Source organism: Rhinolophus hipposideros (assembly GCF_964194185.1).
Source record: "Rhinolophus hipposideros genome assembly, chromosome: 12".
NCBI classification, from domain to species: domain Eukaryota; kingdom Metazoa; phylum Chordata; class Mammalia; order Chiroptera; family Rhinolophidae; genus Rhinolophus; species Rhinolophus hipposideros.
In genome coordinates this window covers 55,146,231-55,165,713 of record NC_138058.1, presented here as the reverse complement: position 1 = coordinate 55,165,713, position 19,483 = coordinate 55,146,231, and the positions used below count along the sequence as shown (strand labels likewise).

The window sequence follows — 19,483 nt, the reverse complement described above, 5'->3', positions numbered from 1 at the left end:
AATCAGCAGATCACGGCTACGTCTGATGAATCATGTGAGGACCTGGTCAGACTTGGTAGTGGTAGGACTCTGACCTTGCCGATCCCAAACCACACAGCCCCAGATTCAGGGATTTGGGGGACCCAGTCTCTGCTTTACTTCTAGCTGAGCCTCCCATCTATTCTATGACCAAAGCAGGGGATGTGCAGATGTAGAAGTTATAGACAATGAGTGAAGGAAACCCGTCAAGTCCTCTCATGTAGCCAGCACCCACTTCCACTCCACCGTCTCCTTCAGACAGCTTTGCTTCAACATGGTCCCTTTGGCACTTACTAACTCCTCATTTCATCACCTCTGTGTGGGTTTCTCAGTGAGGGCACTGTTGCCATTTTTGTCAGAAAAATTTCCTTGGGAAGGAGACTCACCCCACTTTTAGAAAGTTTAGCTCTCTGATGTCCACCCACTGTGTGTCCCCGGTCCTGGCCACAACCCCAAATGTCCCTGAAGGTAGCACACATCCTCCTCCCTCTTTGAGAATCACTAACTTGTCCTCCCCAAGTGCTAAAGGGGAAGCAATCTGACTGACCCACAGCATTCCTATAGATAGTTACATTTTAGAAGAGAACATTTTTTCAATCCCTATGGCTAATAAACACATGAAAAGGAAGTGCAAGTTAAAACCTCAGTGAGATAACTGCACTCCAGTCAGGATGACTAAAGCGAAAAAGACTGGCAGTAATTTGACAAGGATGTAAAGCAGTTGGAACTGGGAATGGAAATTGGCATAGCCACGTTGGACGACATTTATATAAAGTTGGACAATATTTATTAAATTAAACCTGGGCCTTTTCTAGTGACCCAGAAATCATACTCCTAGATACAGAACCAAGAGGAATGAGTATCCAGACCTTCTGAAAGACATATATGTGAATGATCACAGAAACATTGTTAGGGATAGCCAAAAATTAGAATGGATAAATTTTCATATCCTCATACATAAAAAAATAACACACAGCAGTCAAAGAATGAACTGCTGTATGCAATAAAGTTGGTGACTCTCACAGGTATAAGGAGGACTAACAGACGTCAGACAAAAGAATATATACAGTATGATTCCCTTTATGGGAAGTTCACACACAGGCAAGACTAATCCATGACGATAGAAGTGAGAATTGTAGTTACCTGTGGGGGGCAGAGATATTGACTGGGAAGAGGCATCAGGGAGTCTTTTCAGGCAATAAAAATGCTCTAAAACAAGATCTGGGTGGTGGTTACACAGTACATGCACACATATCATACACCTACATCTGTATATACACGCATATGTACAAGTATATGTGTTGTGTACTAGTTGCGTACTTAAGGACACATCTAATTGTGTACTTAAGGTTGATATACTTCGTTGAATATAATTTATAAAGAAAAAACTTAGAAATTTAATTAATCTCTAATTTATGGTATTTTAGAGACTATGATAAAAAATAAATTGAGGCAGTTGAGGGAAACAGTAATTTTTCTGGAAGCTGTGAAATGTGTCAAGAAGAAAGCTCCACGCATCTGGGTTTCTGGGGTCAAATGTTAGGGGAATTTGGTGCTAGTGCTGGTGGCAGAAACCGATTACAACAGAGACAGTAGGAAAAGGAAAAACTTTACATGATTCTCCTTCCTGGTGGGTTTTTCTCTTCCTTCCAGTCTATACAGTCTATAGCCATAGTTGGTTTTTCATTTGTTTGTTTTAAGTCTTAATTCCTGTCCATTCTCATGGCATCATGGTTGAGGTGGTGGGCAATGTTGAAGAGAGTCAAAAAAGGGGCATTGGCAGCGGCAGTGGTTATACATGAGGGATTTATATGTTGGAAAAAACCTTCCACCTTAACCTGGTACCCAGCAGCAAGCTGGGATGGTAGTGTTATGGAAACCTCCCGGCAAGGGAAAGTTTGGGGTTCCAACAGCTGAACATGGAATGTGTAGTGGTGCGGCCAATGATTGAGAGTACAGGCCACTCAGGGAAAGAGGAAAGCCAATAATTACACCTTAGTGGGGGCATGAGCAGAAATGGAAGAGTGGAGGTTTTGTCCAGCTTTTTTGACCACGCTGGCTCGTTACCCAAACTTGAGGTTTAATTTGAGACATATGATAGGGGTTCTGCTTATACCCTGTAAGCCCCAACTGGAGTTGGCACTCTTCCTGGTCCTGCATGGTGGTTTTCTTAAGAAGAATGAGTTCTAAGGGAATAGTTTCAATTTCATGCTATGCGTAAATGTGTATTACAGACCAACCCACTGATAAAGAATAAGATGGTCTCAAATATATGGTGATGGAAGGAGAACTGACTCTGGGTGGTGAACACACAATGGGATTTATAGATGATGTAATACAGAATTGTACACCTGAAATCTATGTAAATTTACTAACAATTGTCACCCCAATAAACTTAATTAATTTTTTTTTAAGAAAGAATAAGATGGTCAGGTGCTGGACCGTGTTATGTGCCGATGCAATAATCTAGTTGTACCAATTTCCAGTTGGATCTAAGTTGGAATGCTGTTGAATTTATACAACAAATATATGTGTTAATTTGCCATTTGAATGTCATTCAAAATGTATTTTATCACTAAAATTAAAAACTACACATGTTAGATAAAATCTGGCCTTCAGATATCTATGACTGCTTAGAATATGAAATATAAGCAAATAATGATTTATTGAAGGTTGTTTATTTATTTATTTGCCTTTTTATGTGATAATTCTGCTAGTAACATTTTGTTGCCGTTGTGTTCAATTTTAATTTAGAAAACTAATACTAGGCTTCTTAATAAAAGTTTTATTAGAATTAATGATTGAAGGAAATAAATATTATTTGAAAAGGAAATGCTCATAGCCAAGCCTGTTAACTATTAAGCTTCATAAGCCACACTGAATAAAATACAAATTACTACTGATTTTTCATTTTTGAATTGTCACATTCTAGTTTTGATTTTTAATTAATTACCTTTGCAAATGACTGCAATCTTTTTTTTTTTAATCACCGCATTTTTATCTCTCCTATTCCAAATCATTTTGATTCCCCCTTGGATCACTGTCTTTGTCCATTTGGGCTGGTATAACAAAATACCACCGACTGGCTAGCTTATGAACAACAGATATTTATTTCTCATAGTTCTGGAGGATGGAAAGTCCAAGATCAAGGCACCAGCATGGTCTCCTGGTGAGGGCCGTTTTTCTGTTGCAGACTTCTCCTTTGTGTCCTCAGATGGAGGCAGAGATCAGGAATCTCTCTGGAACCTCTATCACAAGGGCACTATTCCCATTCATGACTTAAGCACCTCCCAAAGCCCTCTCTTACTAACACCATTGCCTTTGAGGGTTAGGATTTCAACGTAAGGATTTAGAGGGGAACATGAATAATTTAGCCCGTCTCAGTCACCATATACAGATGACCTTAAGTCTCTATTTCCAGCTGTCGTTTCCTTTCACTTTCTGAATCTTATACTGCTGCTGCTAGATATTTATACTTGGGTATCCAGTGTGACTTTCAAGTATAAAACTAATCTCTTCATCTACCTCTTTCCTCCTCAGAACTTTCCACAAAACCAACAGTGTCTTTTCCTCTTTTCTCAGATTAGAAGCCTCACAAGTATCTTTCTTTCTAATGTTGTGTTAGCCAAACATCGTGCATTGTCAGTTGTTCCTTTAAAAAAAATTATTTCTTTTCTTCCTGCTTATTCTCATTGTCATCCAAGCCGTGTGCTGGCCAGATGGATTTCCCTGGAGCCTACCTTTGGTTATATCTTCCTCCTGCACAGAAAACTTTAGCATAGCTCCCTGTTCTCAATAAAATGGAACCCAAACCTTGCCTGGCTTTGATCAGCTCTTTTTCCAAATATATACCATCCTTTTCTAGCCAGTGGTTTGACTCACAATTTCCTGATTCCCCTTCTGTTCTCCAGTCTCTGTGCTTGTGCTCCAGTGTCCACCCACGTAGATTATTCACCCCTTCCTGTCCATCCATCCAAGTTCTCCCCAACTTTAACGCCTGATGAAATCTTACCTTCTTGTCAATGCTAGTCTCCCCTACCTCCAGCTTCCTCTAGTAGCTCTTACTGTCTATACAGGCAATTTCATATTAATTTAGCTTCAAGTTTATGGCCTTTCTTCTAATTGTGATAACTTGAACTGACACTTCAAAAAAAATTTTTTTTTACATGGTTTCATGTACAACTAGATTGTCAGTATCTCCAGTGTGAGACTTTTGCCTTATGTATGCTCTAGAATACTGAACATACACTAACCCTAAAACGTAATCTCTGTGAAGGCTGGAATCTTTTGTTAGTTTTGTTCATTGGTAAGTCCCTAGTATCCAGAACAGAACTAGGTACATAGTAGGCGCTTAATAAATATTTGTTATATAAGTTGTAGATGATCAATAAATGCTTGATTTGACTTTAGTTCATTCACACCTGCTGCATTAAAAGCTGCTAGTGTCTCTTAGTTACTATAATCAAGAGGTTATTATGATGAAAAAGAAAGTGAATGCAATTTACAGCCAGAATCTGGCCAACAGGGCTTGAATGCTCCTTCTTAAAGAATTGTGCTTTCCTGCAGATATTAATGAATGCCAGCTCCAGGGTGTGTGCCCTAATGGTGAGTGTTTGAATACCATGGGCAGCTATAGATGTACCTGCAAAATGGGATTTGGGCCGGATCCTACTTTTACAAGTTGTGTTCGTAAGTAATGGTCATTTTTTATTCCAATTTTGAATCAGTTTTTTGGGGGGCAGGGGAAGGGGAGGTGGTTTGGTAGGTTATCCAAAAGAAGGTAAATACTCACTAGTCAACTGAATATTGTAAATATATAGGAAGACCTCGTTAAAATGACAAGAGGGAAGAGGTGGACCTGATATGTTAAAATAAACCCTTCCCCAAATGCATTTCTATTGTGTTTAGAAAAATGCAATAGCTCAAAGTCAAGGTAGAGGGCAAGCACACTGAGGAAATGTACTTTGATGCAAGGAAAAGAGTTAGTTAAAATGAGCATACCTGAGAGATGAAAACAGTTTTTACTTCACGAGTATTTTAAGCATTATTTAGGCTGAGTTAAACTTTGTCCCAGCTTCTGTTTTTAATTAGTCCAAATTCTGAGTCACTGGTATCTGATTTAATGAGGTTTCACTGTACTTTCTTAGTTGGAAGAGTCTGGGAAATAGTTACCAAGGCACTACGTTTCAGATTTTCTATTCAGTTCTAATTTCAAATATTCTATTCTGTTGTCCTCAAAAACCACCAAAATGTGTCCCCGAAGTTGCACTGTTTTGCCTTATAAATGTTGTCTCTAAGATTTTCTCTTATACCTGGTAAGGGTAAAAATCCTCCATCAAATCACGTGTTCTAATACTGGTACAGAAAATATAGTTTCTCCAGAGAGACTCCATAAAAATCTAAACTTGTGTTAATCACTATGAATTGATTAGAAATGGATGCATTTTTAGATATCAAGTTCTCAAATGCATAGTTTTGTAAAGGTTATCTTATTTTTTAAGGTGTGCCCATTATTACAAGGTAGGTAAACCCTGCAGATTTTTCAAAGCCATATACAATTAAAGTTTAAATATTTTTAAACTAATGCATGGCAGAAAACCATTAGGATAATTTTAAGAACAGTTCTGTATTAATTTCTGTCCTGCACGGTTTTTGTTTTTATTTATCTATTTTTAATGTGGGTTTGGTATATGTTAAACTGCATCCTTCTGGTCCCCAGTTTTAAACTTGCCAATTGGTGAAGATGTATACTTCATGAAGATCCCATTGTTATTTTAAATGCATCTGTCTCTAAACTGTGTTCGAAGCTGAGATCATGGACCTGATGAAATAAAGACAAGTGTAGTAAAATTAAAACAACAGTCTAATTCATTACTTTTAGATGATTTTGTTGAGTCTTTTGGAACATGGTTACTAATTATTACTATTTTTCTTTAAAAACTGTCAAATGCAGACTAGGAAATTTTGCACGTAAGTTTTTTCTGTGTTCTTTCACAGATAGTTCTGTTCATGAAACAGACAGATACTTAATTATAGAACTTTTGTGGCCACTGATAAAATTAGACTGTAAAATTGTTTGCATACAAGGTACGTTTGAAAACTGAGGCAAGAATTGGGAAATTGCAGGCCAAAAATTACATTGTTGACAATATCCAGATAATTTATACATAATTTCTGGCTGATTTAAATTACATGAGTAAATATTTTTAAATAGTTTTATAATTTAAGCATAACAGATTTTGCAGTTTGGATATAGAATTTGTTGTGCATGTTTTTTTTTTTTTCTTAAAAAATTTGACTTTGTAGTCTGGTTAAAAATGACTACATTGAAGGTTACAGATTAGGTAAACTTGGAGAACTGGTTGCAAAGGGTTTTATTAAACTTTGACTAGATCTAATGTCTAGGGCAGACATCCAGATTTTAATAAGATTGCTGAAATTTGCCAATAAGATTTTTGAAACACACATTTCCGTAGCATTTATTTTCCCTGTCATTGCCCAAATAATACTAAACTTATTAAACAACCATCCATTTTTATTTGAAAAATAAATAATTCAATTTTATGGTTCAGCTACAACAACTAAAATGATAAGTATTGGGAGAAGTTTGTTGCTAGTTAAATGTTCCAATTTAGAGTTTGAAGTTAAAACCTGGGCTCTGTACCAGCATTGAGTGGGCAGATTTATATCTCTTTCCTCTGAATTTACCACATGTAACATCACAGAGATATATAGAGTTCCTTCAGGATTTGACTTTGTTCAATCCAGTCTGGTTTGCTGGTGAACTATATTTTTGAGAAATTGATGGGGAAAGTCTGAAGACAGCTGAGAAGAATTAGGGAAGAAGGTGATGTTTACGGAGTAAGGGAAAAAATGTTGGCAAGATGGCGGTACCTTCGATAGTCGTGGGGCAGGAGCAGAAGGAGAATGGGGATCATACAGAAACACACACTCATACACATAGACACACAAAGTCACACAAAGGTGTTATTGTGTAAATATGTGGAATATATGTTCTTGAGAGGTATAAACACTGCTGTGGATAGAACATACAAGCAAATGGAGGGAGACTAACCACATTTGTTCAGATGGCATGAATTTAGGACATATCTAGGCTATAAAAGGTGTGACTGACTGTGAACTCAAAGAAATGCACTTGGCAAGAGCTAGGGAGCAATGGGAAGCTCTCCCTGTTCTTGAATGCACTGAAGTAACCACCCTCAGAATTCCTTGACTCCAGCCAAAGGTTGCAACCATTTCTCTTTCTCTCCTTGTCCATTCTCTGTCCTTGATTTACACAAGCTAAAAGAAGGAAAGTAGGAGGGTTCTGGCATTTGTTGCCTCTGACCTGTCTGTCTGTGGCTTAGAATCCTGCAGTAGCATTCTCTAAACCTGTCCCTACCTATTTATGAGGGTTGAAATTTTAGGACTTGTCAGAGCAAATCCAAGAAAAGTATAAGAACCTTTGCAATCGGAGTAGGAAAACTTTCTGACAATTAATTTTCTTTAGGAATTCAAGAGCCCCAGGATGAGTACTGCAGAGGGTGTATTCATAGGTTCAGAAAAAAGGGGCCCAGATAAAAGAATTCTGAGCCTGGTCTTTTGTTGTTTCATAGTATTCTTGACTTGGTGCTAATTGACAGAAATAGAAGGTTAGAGAGAAAATGTGCTCAGGAAGGTCTTCAACAACCCTGGAAGTCATGAGATGAGACAGATTCCTTCTAAAAGTTTGTCACATTAATAGATATCATTTAGATTTAAATTTCCCCCGCATCTTTATGCCCTATGTATTCTTCTTTTACACATTAGGAAACTGAAGCTAGGAGGGTTTAAGTAACTTCTCAAGATCATACAGCTAGTAACTGACATTTGAGATTTAAAACTGGGCTTATGCCTCCAAATTTAGGGTCCTAGACCAGGTTAATGATACTTACTCACATTTGAATTGATTTGAGCAGCATCTCTTTGAAAGAACAGTCAGATTTATTTTATGACCCTAGAATTAATTAAGTATAAGTTGTTAAATACACCATTGGGAAACTGAAAGAAGAGCCATCGTATCTTACCTTCTTACTGTGTTTTGTAATTGAATTCCCATCAGCATTTGATATATAGTGATTGAAGACTATACTTGGGTACGGAGCTATCAGTTTATTTCTCTGGAAGATTATTCTCATGTCTCTAGCCAAGAGCAAAAGATTTGTTTTCCTTACTGACTGGTGTGGCATTTCCAATAGGTTTTATTATGTCTCTGAAGTGTTGTTCCTTCTGTATAGAGTATCTAATCCTTTTTTCCCTAATCTTAAAAATACATCCTGCCCCCTAAACCGCCCCCAAAAAACAAAAAAGCACCATCAACAACAATCTGCAAAACCACTGTTTCAGTGTACCCACTTACATGGACTCAACAGCACCTTTTGTTATCGCTCCTCAGTATTCTGTCTCATACTCATTTCCTCCTATTCTTTAGAAATCTTTTGTACTACTGATTTTTATTAAATGTAGCATAAAATTTTATGACTCAATAGAATGGATAATTGTGTGCCATATTTTAAATAATAAATTTAGTATACTAATGATTTACCCTTTACATCTAGTCTTCCATCTGTGGTTAAAGATACTCAGACAACAGAAACACCAATCTTGTATAATTCTAGGTAGTATATTGTTCCTGGGTTTATGTGTTGTGATGTCTAGAATGTGAAAATACTAGAGATTTTTACTGAAATAAATGGAATTCCTATGAGAGTCATTTAAAATGATAAAAGAATAACAGGTAATTTAGATATTAAAATAGGGTCAGTTTTAAAGGGCATACCTTGTTGGAAATCTGAGGCATACATAAATCAAGACTTGTTTGTCCACGTGGTTGTAGATCAAAGAAAACTTGAATAATAGGAGCATTAATGAAATTTAGGTCCATAAGGTAGAACTTTTGCAATGGTTTCCTTGGTTTTCTTCCATTTTTGAAGGACTAGATTTTTTATTACTTATTGTCATGTGCAGTTGGGGTGAGGCAAAATATTTAGTTAGAACATGGTCTGAAGCTCCCAGACTCCCCAATTAACTTTTTGATGACTCTATAAACTGATGAGTCTCTTACTCCCCGAAAGGCCCCCACTTGAAGGGCTGTGGAAAGCTGTTATGGAAAAAAAGCCCCAGTACTCCAGGTACCCCAGCACTTACCCCTTGGGTACCCCTAACCCAAGAATATTTGGGTTAGGAAAGGAAGGGAAGACAAAGGTCTATAAAACAGATCTTTTAGGATAAGATGTTTTGGAATAATTAGTTTGCTAGACTTCTACCTTTGTTCTCCAGATGATAAAATGCCTAAAATTTTACTTTGTGTGTATGTGTGCAAAATGTACAATGCACAATGCATGAGACAACAACCAAAGATTCACTTTAATTAACAGCTAATTTCTTATAATACACACACATATTAATCCCTTAAAACACTCAACTGCTGATTTGGAGTGTTGGTTTAGTTTGGGGGACAGGCATCGTAGGTTACTTCAAAGTAGAGGACATGGATAGGGGCGCGAGCAGGGTTAGGTATCACGGGATGGTGCCTAAGATGTGTCACTACCCGGATGGGTGGGTGACGTGCATGCAAGGAAGTGATTGTGGAGAAGGACGTGGGAGGGGTCCGATGTCACTGTTTGCCAGCTTCAAGGATTTAAGGACACTCTGCTCTGAATGGCCCTCGTTCCTGGGATCTAGGACTAATATGAATGTAATCAGTATTATAATTAAGCCCTGCTAAATGCAAAATAAGCTCTTGTGAGTTGACCTGACAATGTTTCTATGGAAGTATGAGTTGTGAGTTCCAAACACTTTGGAGAGGAAATTTTGGAGCAAAATCATTTGTAAACTGATTATACTAAAACTATGGAAAATATGTTCTTAAGATGATACGGATACAACCTATAGGTACACATTCATACAAATACACACGCTATGTGAGTGTGGCCGTTCTTTCCAGGGACTTACCCTTTTGGGGGTCATAGCAGTGCTCTTAATTCTTTTTTTTGGTCACTTTTGCTCTGTGATCTTTGAGCCTTCATATCTTACTTGCATAGACTCCAGAAAGTGAGTAGGAGATGGGAGAGGAAAAGACTCAGACTTCTCCCTCCTACCACTTTATTATTAGGCAAAGCTGGCCTTATTAGACTTTGCAAGTTTTAAAGCCTTAGGAAAGTCTCCTCGATTCCCCTCAACCCCCCATTCTCCAATTCACCAAAAATAGCTATTTTTGACTGTCTTCACTTTGTTGAAATTCTGTTAAGCAGTAACGGTACAAATACCTTTAGGAGGATGGAAGTGTCTACTTTTGTTATCAAAATTAGTGCCTGACATGTATTTTGTGTCTATTTTGTGCCAAAGGTTTAACATCATCTTTCTAATCTGTACATTGAACCTATAATTTATAAATGAGGTTTAGCCAGGGTTTTCTCCAGAGAAACAGAACCCATAGGGTGTGTGTGTGTGTGTGTGTGTGTGTGTGTGTAGAGATTTAAAGAATTAGTACACATGAGTATGGAAGCTGTCAAGCCCAGTATCTGCAGAGTAGGATGGCACATTGTAGACCAAGGGAAGAGTTAATGTTGCACCTTGAATCTGAAGGCCAGCTGCTGGCAAAATTCTCTGTTCTCGGGGGAGGTCGATTGTTGTCTTTTTTTTAAGGCCTTCAACTGGATGTGATCCACACATGTTCTGGAGAGTAATCTGCTTTTCTCAAAGTCTACTGATTTAAATGTTAATCTCATGTAAAAAATATCTCTATAGCAGCATCAAGACCTGTCTTTGACCAAATATTTGGGTACCATGGCCTAGCCAAGTTGATACATAATATTAACCATCACAGCCTGTCAGAGTGTTTTCCCTTAATCCATATTATTTACAAATGGTAGACCTATCATGTGAACCCAGGTCTGTCCGGCTCTAAAAACCCTTGATCTTTTCACTGTGCTGTAGCCCTTCAATTTAATCAGGTTGTTTCTTAACAGCATTTAACTGAGATGTTAGCCCTTTAGGAAGAAAGAAAATTTAGGTCTGAGTAGGAAGGAAAGGAAGTTTGGAAGCATCGGGTACTAGAGGAATTAGGTAAGAGAATGGAAAATTGGGAAAACCTCATTTGGACAGTATATAGAGAAGAGCTTTGGCTATGATAAGGGAGGGTACAGAGAAGGGACCACCAAACTTGGTCTACTCAGCAGTTTTGACTTGGCCTAGAGCTGCCTCTGCAGAACATGCTGTATCCACATTTATGTTAGAAAGTGAACTGGAAGGCAGGGATGTGTCTTACTTATCTTCATATTTTCTTTCTACCCAGTAGACATTCTAGCTGTTAGATTCATGAAGTCTTATCTACAAAACTTGAGCATAGAATAATCAGAATTAGGATTTTGGTATTGGATAAATACAGGCTGGTGTGCCTTTGCAATGCTTTCTGAGGGGTTGATAGTTCATCTGTTCCCTCTCTGGAGTGCTGTCTGGCTGGATAGAGGACCTTGTGTGGCATTGGGAGTGTGGCTACTCCCTGCCTGACATGCGTTGTTGTTCACCAATCTAGGGTGAGACCTCATGGGGCCCTGCAAGCTCTCACTTTTCTCAAAGTGAGAAAAGCAGTAGCTGGCTTACAGCATCACGGTGTTCAGTTTGTGATTTTTCCACAGTACCTGGTTGTTCACCAGATTCTACTCTAGAGCTACCATTATTATGGCTAAATACAAGAAAAGAAACGAGGTTGTAATTTTGATAATCGGCGACTAGGTTTATTTGGGCAGGTAGATTTTGGTTGAAAGCTTCCTCCCCTCCTCCATTTATGCCCATATATCTGATTTAATGCTTGCTAAAATGGAAGAATGGACTGGATAGGACATTTGGTGCCCTGACTCTAAAACTCATTTGTTAAACTGACTCCTCAATCAAAAAAGGTTTCATCCTAAATCTAGATAGATTTATTCCAAGGTATGGTTTCTAATCTAGACTTTAAGGTTCGTTTTACTATTATATGAAAAGTCGATCTGGTTTTTGTTGTTTCTTGGGTGACGTCAGGCCTTGTGTCTCTGCTTCAGCGGATACCCCTGTGATCTCTGAAGAGAAAGGGCCCTGTTACCGACTTGTCAGTTCCGGAAGGCAGTGTATGCACCCTCTGTCTGTTCACCTCACCAAGCAGCTCTGCTGTTGTAGTGTGGGCAAGGCCTGGGGCCCACGCTGTGAGAAATGTCCCCTTCCAGGCACAGGTAAGACATGCCCAACTGCACGCTCACGTTCATCCCCAGCCACAGAAGTACACAGGACAACTTGAGCAGCGACAGTTAGTTTTTTGTTTCTGATGTTAAACTGTTTTTAATAATACAATGTTGTTGTGTTTTTTTGTGACTTCTGTAGAAACCATGAATATAGAAGGTTGAATCAGTGGAAAAAATGAGACGCAAAGAGATTTTTCCCATTTCTGTGTAACAGTAGACTTCCTTTTGAATGTTAAGAAAAGCCATCACGTTTTATCCTCACTTCTAGGACTCTAAGTCTACTTTTTAAAAGTGTCCATTGCCCAGAAGCCCCTGCTGGGCCATGCACTTTCCTAATGATTGGCCACTCACCACTCACACAGTAACTAGACCTTGGGCAGGTAGACTCATTGACTCATTTATTGAATATGTGCTTGTCAGGTTGTGTTGTGAACATTGTGTTTAATTTCTCCAATTGGAAATGAACTGAATTTTAATGACTCAAGGGTAGATCCTGCCAAAGTACCTATAAACTTCCACATGGGATCTGAGGATTAAGAAGTTGATTATTCTTTATCTTTCGATTTGGTACATAACTGCCTAATGCCCTGAAAGATTCAGTTTATCTGAGTGCCTTACTTTTACCAAGGAGTCACTGACTTCTTAAGCAGAGTCAAGTAGAGTTAAATGGAAGAGAAAGAAACATACCTTCTAAATGCTGGGCACCGTGATGTTATCAAAGGAGTGTCCTCAATTTCACTGATGTGGGGTGGGCATAAAAAAGTCTACTCAGTTGCTTATTTGATAAGATGCTTCCCATCTAGGGAAGTGCATAAACTATTACAGGTCCATTAAGAACTTAAAGCTGTAACTTAACACTGCAGACACGGTTTACATATAAATATAATGATCCTTCTGCGGTGGTGGTTAGGATTAGAAAGAACTGGTAAGGCAGAGGATAGTATAATGTTGATAGTATTTTGGTAAACTGGATAATTTTGGACATCTCCAAAAGGCCCTAGTTTCCTCCTGTAGAATCTGATCCACTCCTTATTAAAAAGTAATAATAAAAAATAAATGATCTTTATAATTCATAGACACATTTCAGTTCAATTTTGATGGCTTCGTAACTCTTACATGAAACGTAAATCAGGATGGTGAGTGTAATACAGGGAGACTCCTCCATTAAATACAATAGCTAAATTTGAAAATAATATGAAAGATAAAATTTTTACACTTAACCAATTTTTGGTTATATGTGATGTTCATAAAACTAGTATTTTGTTCATTAATACTTTGATTTGATAGAAAACCATGTTTCTTTCAGGAAACATCTATTCTTTCAAATAAGAATTCTGTTTCATAAACATAAGAATGAGGTTCCACCATTTAATGTGTGATCCTTAGAAAAACAATGTTTCAGCATGCTTGGAGGATATTTTAGAGTTTCCTTTTTATTGAGAACTAATTTTAGGTCTAGAACATTCAATAGGAGACCTCTTGTTCAGTGGAAGTAAGAAATGGCTTATTTTACTTTCAATTTTAAAAGTAGAAATAAAAAAGGAGACATAAGCTCCTTGGTGTCTGCATTTGTTAACTTGCCTCCAACACCAACACCAAAGGGATGAGGTGGATTTTTCCTCCTTGGGCCACACACTGCCTTGCCACCCTTGTCTTTTCCCTTATTTCTGGGGATTATGCAATGGAGGTTAGCAAATCCCATGTTCCCAAGTCTACATTTTTTTTCACTGTACAAAACCACTTGCCTGGCGAGGATAGCAGGGCACAGAATATCTCCTGTCCTTTGGATAATTAAACCAGCTGGTCATGCTCAGTCTTTTGCCTACTTGTCATCCCCCACCCCCCTTGAAAATAAGTACATTGTAATATGGTATGTCCTTTTGTATTTTGATTTCTATCCATCATTTTCTTTAACATGTCTTCATTTGCTGGATCCCTTCTCACTATCCTGAGACTCTCTCTTCAAAAACGCCTCCCTTTTCAGTCCTTCTTAACCAATCTCTCCTTATCAGCTGATACACTCCATTCTGGCTGAGTCCTGTGGGTTCTTCAACTGGAAACAAATTATGGAGATTTCAGTACCTCATTTCCCTCAATAGTGATTTCTTGATATTTTTTTAACCTTCTTGCTAGTCCTCCAACTTAGATGTTACTGAGTTTCTTGTTAATAACTAATGGTATGCCAAGGCAGGAGGGAAAAGCCTGATTTTTGATTTACACATATTCTCTCTCTCTCTCTCTCTCTCTCTCTTTCTCTCTCTCTCTCTATATATATATATACATATATATATATGTATATATATATATATAATCTTCTGTACACAAAAATAAAAAATTACATATTTCATATATGTAATATGTAATGCAATATATAATATTAAATATAAAATATATAATATCTCCTAATTCTTTGCTGATACATATAATATATGCAATATATGATCTTATATATGCTATATATATAATTCTGATTGTATAGGATAAGGAATTAACAGGTAGAAAAATGTTTAGTAAAAGAGAGGGTTGGGATTTTTTTCTGTAAATGTGAACGTTTAACAGAAATTCAAGCGTTTTGCATCTGTTTTTGAAGATTTTGAATGTAACTATGTTAGTGATGATTTATTAAGAGATACTCATCATGCTGTTTTCCTCTGTATAAGTTTGCACTGTTAGATTTTTAAAAGGAATATTTTCCCATCCCAAATCTAGCTGCTTTTAAGGAAATCTGTCCTGGTGGAATGGGTTATACGGTTTCTGGCGTTCATAGACGCAGGCCAATCCATCACCATGTAGGTAAAGGACCTGTATTTGTCAAGCCAAAGAACACTCAACCTGTTGCTAAAAGTACTCATCCTCCACCTCTCCCAGCCAAGGAAGAGCCAGTGGAGGCCTTGACCTTCTCCCGGGAACACGGGCCAGGCGTGGTGGAGCCAGAAGGTGAGCGTGGAAATGGATCCCGGACCTAGCCTTCTGTCTTGTGTGTCTTTGCCTTGGTTTCCCTGTTTATACCCTTCTAGAACAGGGATTTTCCGCCTTGGCACGATTGACATTTTTGGGGTAGATAATTCTTTGATGTAGGGGGCCGCTCTGCATATAGGATGTTTAGCAACACCCCTGGCCTCTAATTTCTAGATGTTCATAGCACCTTCCCCTTCCAGTTGTTGCAATGAAAAGGTGTTTAAACATTGCCACATGTTCCCTGGGTGGGGGGACAGATTACCCCAGTAGAGAACTACTGCTTTAGAGCAATATGTACCTAACAGGTAACAATATTCTGTGGTGATCTCAGGACCTAGTCTTGCTGTTTGGGGCTTCTTTTTCTTGGTGTCTATTCCTAGAGAGTGATTTACTGTGTTTCCCAGAAAATAAGACCTAGCCGGACCATCAGCTCTAATGCGTCTTTTGGAGCAAAAATTAAAATAAGACCTGGTATTATTTTATTATAATACCAGGTATAATAAGCTATGATATGATATGATACAATATAATTAATATAAATAATATAAATAATATAATATAATACTGGGCCTTTTATAAGACCGGGTCTTATATTAATTTTTGCTCCAAAATACGCATTAGAGCTGATGGTCCGACTAGGTCTTATTTTCGGGGAAACAGTAAATCCTTCAAGGAATAGCCCAAATTCACTTCTGTGTCTAGAGGGCCATTTAAAAAGTATTTATTTACTTTAAAAGTAGGATCCACACACTTAAAGTGAAAGCATCAACTGGGCTTCTATGCAATGGAGTCCAATAGGAAGTCAGGGATAATGGGAGGCAAAATGGAGGAAAATAGGATCCATTGAAGGGATCTTAGAGGTCACTTAGTACAGTCGTTTGATTTACATTTGAGATACCCGAGACCTAGAGAGGAGACCTGACTTGCCAGATGTCATACAAAGAGTAGGTGATGGGAACGAAGACCACATTTTTCCAAGAAGGTGGCTTAGGCCTTAAGCACCAAAGTGAGTCTAGAAACAATGAACTCTATCCCTCTGGCATTCAGAAACAGGGATTATCTTCATCTCTGTCTCTTTAGATAAATCAGCATATCTAATACTTTAAATATCTTTGTTACCACACAAATTTTCACCCCGGGTAGAGGGAACAAAAATCTTAGGTGTGTATGGCTCTAATAAAGCTCCTGTTGGCTTTTCACACTTAATTTTTAGGTCAGAACTCAGGGTGTCTGTTTATGGATTTTGTAAGGAGAGAAGGTTCCCAGGTTACTGAAGAGTTGGGAGCTTGGTGAAGTCTCCTTCCTGGTAGAGGTGTCTTTTTTTCAGGGCTTTGAACCTTTCTGTGTTCTATTCTATTTTATTCCACTCTGTCACTTGTGCTTCTTCCTTGGTTAGGCAGAGCAGGTGAGAGCAGGACCTCACCGGGAATTGACAGCGTTGACCAGCTTGCTGCTATACACTTGGGGGGTGTCATAGCCAGCTGTTTGCAGCTAGTCATGCTCTGCTTAAGCAGGAGGAAGTGGGCTCTGGTCCAGATTCTGCCTCCGAACTTTCATGGTGGTGGGTTAGGAAACATAGAAGGTTAGTTTACTTTTCCCAATCACAAGAATATTGCAGCAGTGGTAGCAAACTGGTACCTGATTGCTTTTACCATGTTTCCCTGAAAATAAGACCTAGCCTGAAAATAAGCCCTAGTATGATTTTTCAGGATGACATCCCCTGAACATATGCCCTAATGAGTCTTTTGGAGCAAACCTTAATATAAGACCTGGTCTTATTTTCGGGGAAACATGGTAGGAGTTAATACATCTACCAAACCTGTATACTAATGTTTGTGGAGACATTGACTCAGGAGGAAAAATTAGTGAATGTTCACCTAAGGCTTGAGATGAACTAATACTAAGGACTGATGAATGAAAAGCACATCTTTCAAAATAGAAAGCCATAACCACCACCATTACCAGCCCACAGTAATGTTTACGATTGTGTCATATCTAATTTGTTCACCATATTGATGCTAATCTCTCATTGGATCTTATTGGCTTGTGATTTTATTTTTTGTAATTTCATTAGTATATCTTCCTGAAAATGCTCGCAGTGTTTCATTAAAAATTAGTATGCACCAAGAATGTAGTACCATTCTTATGGCTCGTATTGAAATAGTGGTATTTTTTTTTTAACACTGACATCAGAAAGCATTTCAACCATTATGTATTATGTTGGGATACGTATGTGACCAATTAAAGAAAATGTTTTCTAAGATATGGGAAGTTCCACAAAATTGAGGCTAGGTATAAAATAATGTGCCAGAAAATGTTGCCTCCTATAACTTTTTTAGTTAATGAGAGACATGGAAAAAACTTCTTATCTGCTACTTGATCTCCTAGAATGTGGAATGACACAGTATGGATAATTTTCCCCCATCAGTCAAGTATAAATTCTCCCAAATAGTAGATGACCATAATTCTACATTTGACTTAGTATGATTCTTAATCCTTTTGGAAAGACCCTGGACTTTATTGCATTTTAAAAATTGAAATATTGTATACCAGATTGTTTTAAATTGTACTAATGTCCTCCTTTCTTTTTTGGTTTTAGTGGCAACTGCCCCCCCTGAGAAGGTAATTTATTTATTGTTTGCAAGTCTTTTTTTTTTTAATCTTCACAATGATTTTCTTTTAGAATATGTGTGAGTTTTTAAGACTTAAATATTGTAATATGTTTATTATACGTCATTTGGTTTAAGAAAACATAGCATTTATTCATTTAAGAAATATTTAGTGAGCACCTACTATATGACTGGTAGTATTCTGAATGCTAGGAAAACAACAGAGAACAAATGAGACGAAAGTTTTGTTCTCATGAAACTTAAATTCCAAGGAGAATAAAATGATAGGACTAATAGGAATCAGGCGTAAACAATTCAAAATGTCAACTTATGGCCTGGACCATCTATGGAAAGAAAGATTCTGATGTGTTTATGTATGGTGTATTCTTAGAGTACATATATACTAGCGATGTACTTCTTAATTCAACTAAAATTTAACATGCATGTTTGAATTAAACTAAGAACAGAGCTTACCCTTGAAAGTTACAATCAATAGTAGAATATTGCTTCTTAGATGTTTTGGAGACATTTTTATCAATCTATTGGTTTGGGGTATAAAATGGGACTATGAATTGTGAGATTTATTTGTAGGAAATATAGAAATCTTTTGGATCTAAGTCCTGTTTATGTAATATTGCTCCTTGTCTGAATCTTGGTTTGATTCTTTAATAACTTGAAAATTAGCTAATTATTAAACATGTATACATTTATGTGTCATTCATTCATTCGGTTGACAAGAATACAGTAAGTATTTGCATTTAGATGGGGCATATACTTATGTAAATTATTATAAATAGTTTTAAAAATCTTTATTTTATGAATTTGAGATAGAATAACGTGTTATCTGTACTGAAAGAATCCAGCAAAAAAGTATGATTTTAGAGTGATAGCATCCAACAGGGAAGAATGTTACGTTAACCCCAAAAGGAGTACAACAGATGCACCTCTTTTACATGAACAATTGCAGCTCGTAGCCTCTCTGAAGTTCAGTGACGTCCAGTAGTTTGCAATTTCGTTGATTTTGAATTTAGTTCTAGTTGATATGTGGGAGGAATCATTTAGCGTGTGAGTGGGCCGGCCAGCTCCCTGACAAGCTCATCTTATCTCAGTTTTGTTCTTCTCTGTTTGTGATTGAGTTTATGGTAACTCTCATTAAGAATCTGAAAGGAGGCCTGAAAATGTTCTTGTATACTTTTACCGCAATTTGTTGGGAGAGGAGGCAGTGGGAAAAATGCTACCATAGTCTTTGTGATCTTGACTCCTTGCAGAGGCTTCATGATATTAAAGATTAATGGAGAGAAAGCAGGGTGGTCCAGGGGTGGGAGATCATATGTGTGAATGTGTGGAGGGGAGAGGACAGCGAGAGGTCAGGGAGGGGAGCATGAGAGACGTAGTTAGAAAGAGAAACTCTGAGAGGCTTGGAATACCAAATTGCAGTTGTAATCTGTGGGGAAGGATTGTACTCCTCAATGGGACCCTACCTGTCAAGAAGTGGCGTTGATCAGGAAGTCTGCTGCCTCAGGCAGATGGGGAAATTCTGTCCGTAAGCTGCAGGAGTGGGTTCACATCTGATCGTGATGTCTGTCTGCTCCTTGTTGGCACTGATTGTGGGCTGCAGGGAGTGGGGTATATTTGAGGCTG

At 37.8% G+C, this 19,483-nt stretch overlaps 1 protein-coding gene across 18 annotated transcripts in view; it reads left to right on the top strand.

The window, feature by feature from the left end:
- The window catches only part of LTBP1 (latent transforming growth factor beta binding protein 1), a gene marked incomplete at its 5' end in the record, with an annotated part of 351,236 nt that overhangs the window by 216,128 nt on the left and 115,625 nt on the right, over nucleotides 1-19,483 (top strand). For 9 of the 18 annotated variants that reach the window (XM_081068154.1, XM_081068156.1, XM_081068160.1 and 6 more), the window contains 4 exons: nucleotides 4,585-4,707; nucleotides 12,099-12,266; nucleotides 15,144-15,212; nucleotides 17,833-17,855. In XM_081068154.1, the coding sequence (XP_080924280.1) occupies nucleotides 4,585-4,707; nucleotides 12,099-12,266; nucleotides 15,144-15,212; nucleotides 17,833-17,855 (383 nt within the window). Of the gene's footprint in view, nucleotides 1-4,584; nucleotides 4,708-12,098; nucleotides 12,267-14,984; nucleotides 15,213-17,832; nucleotides 17,856-19,483 lie in introns of all 18 variants that reach the window. The other 9 variants (XM_081068146.1, XM_081068157.1, XM_081068158.1 and 6 more) reach the window with 1 other exon arrangement.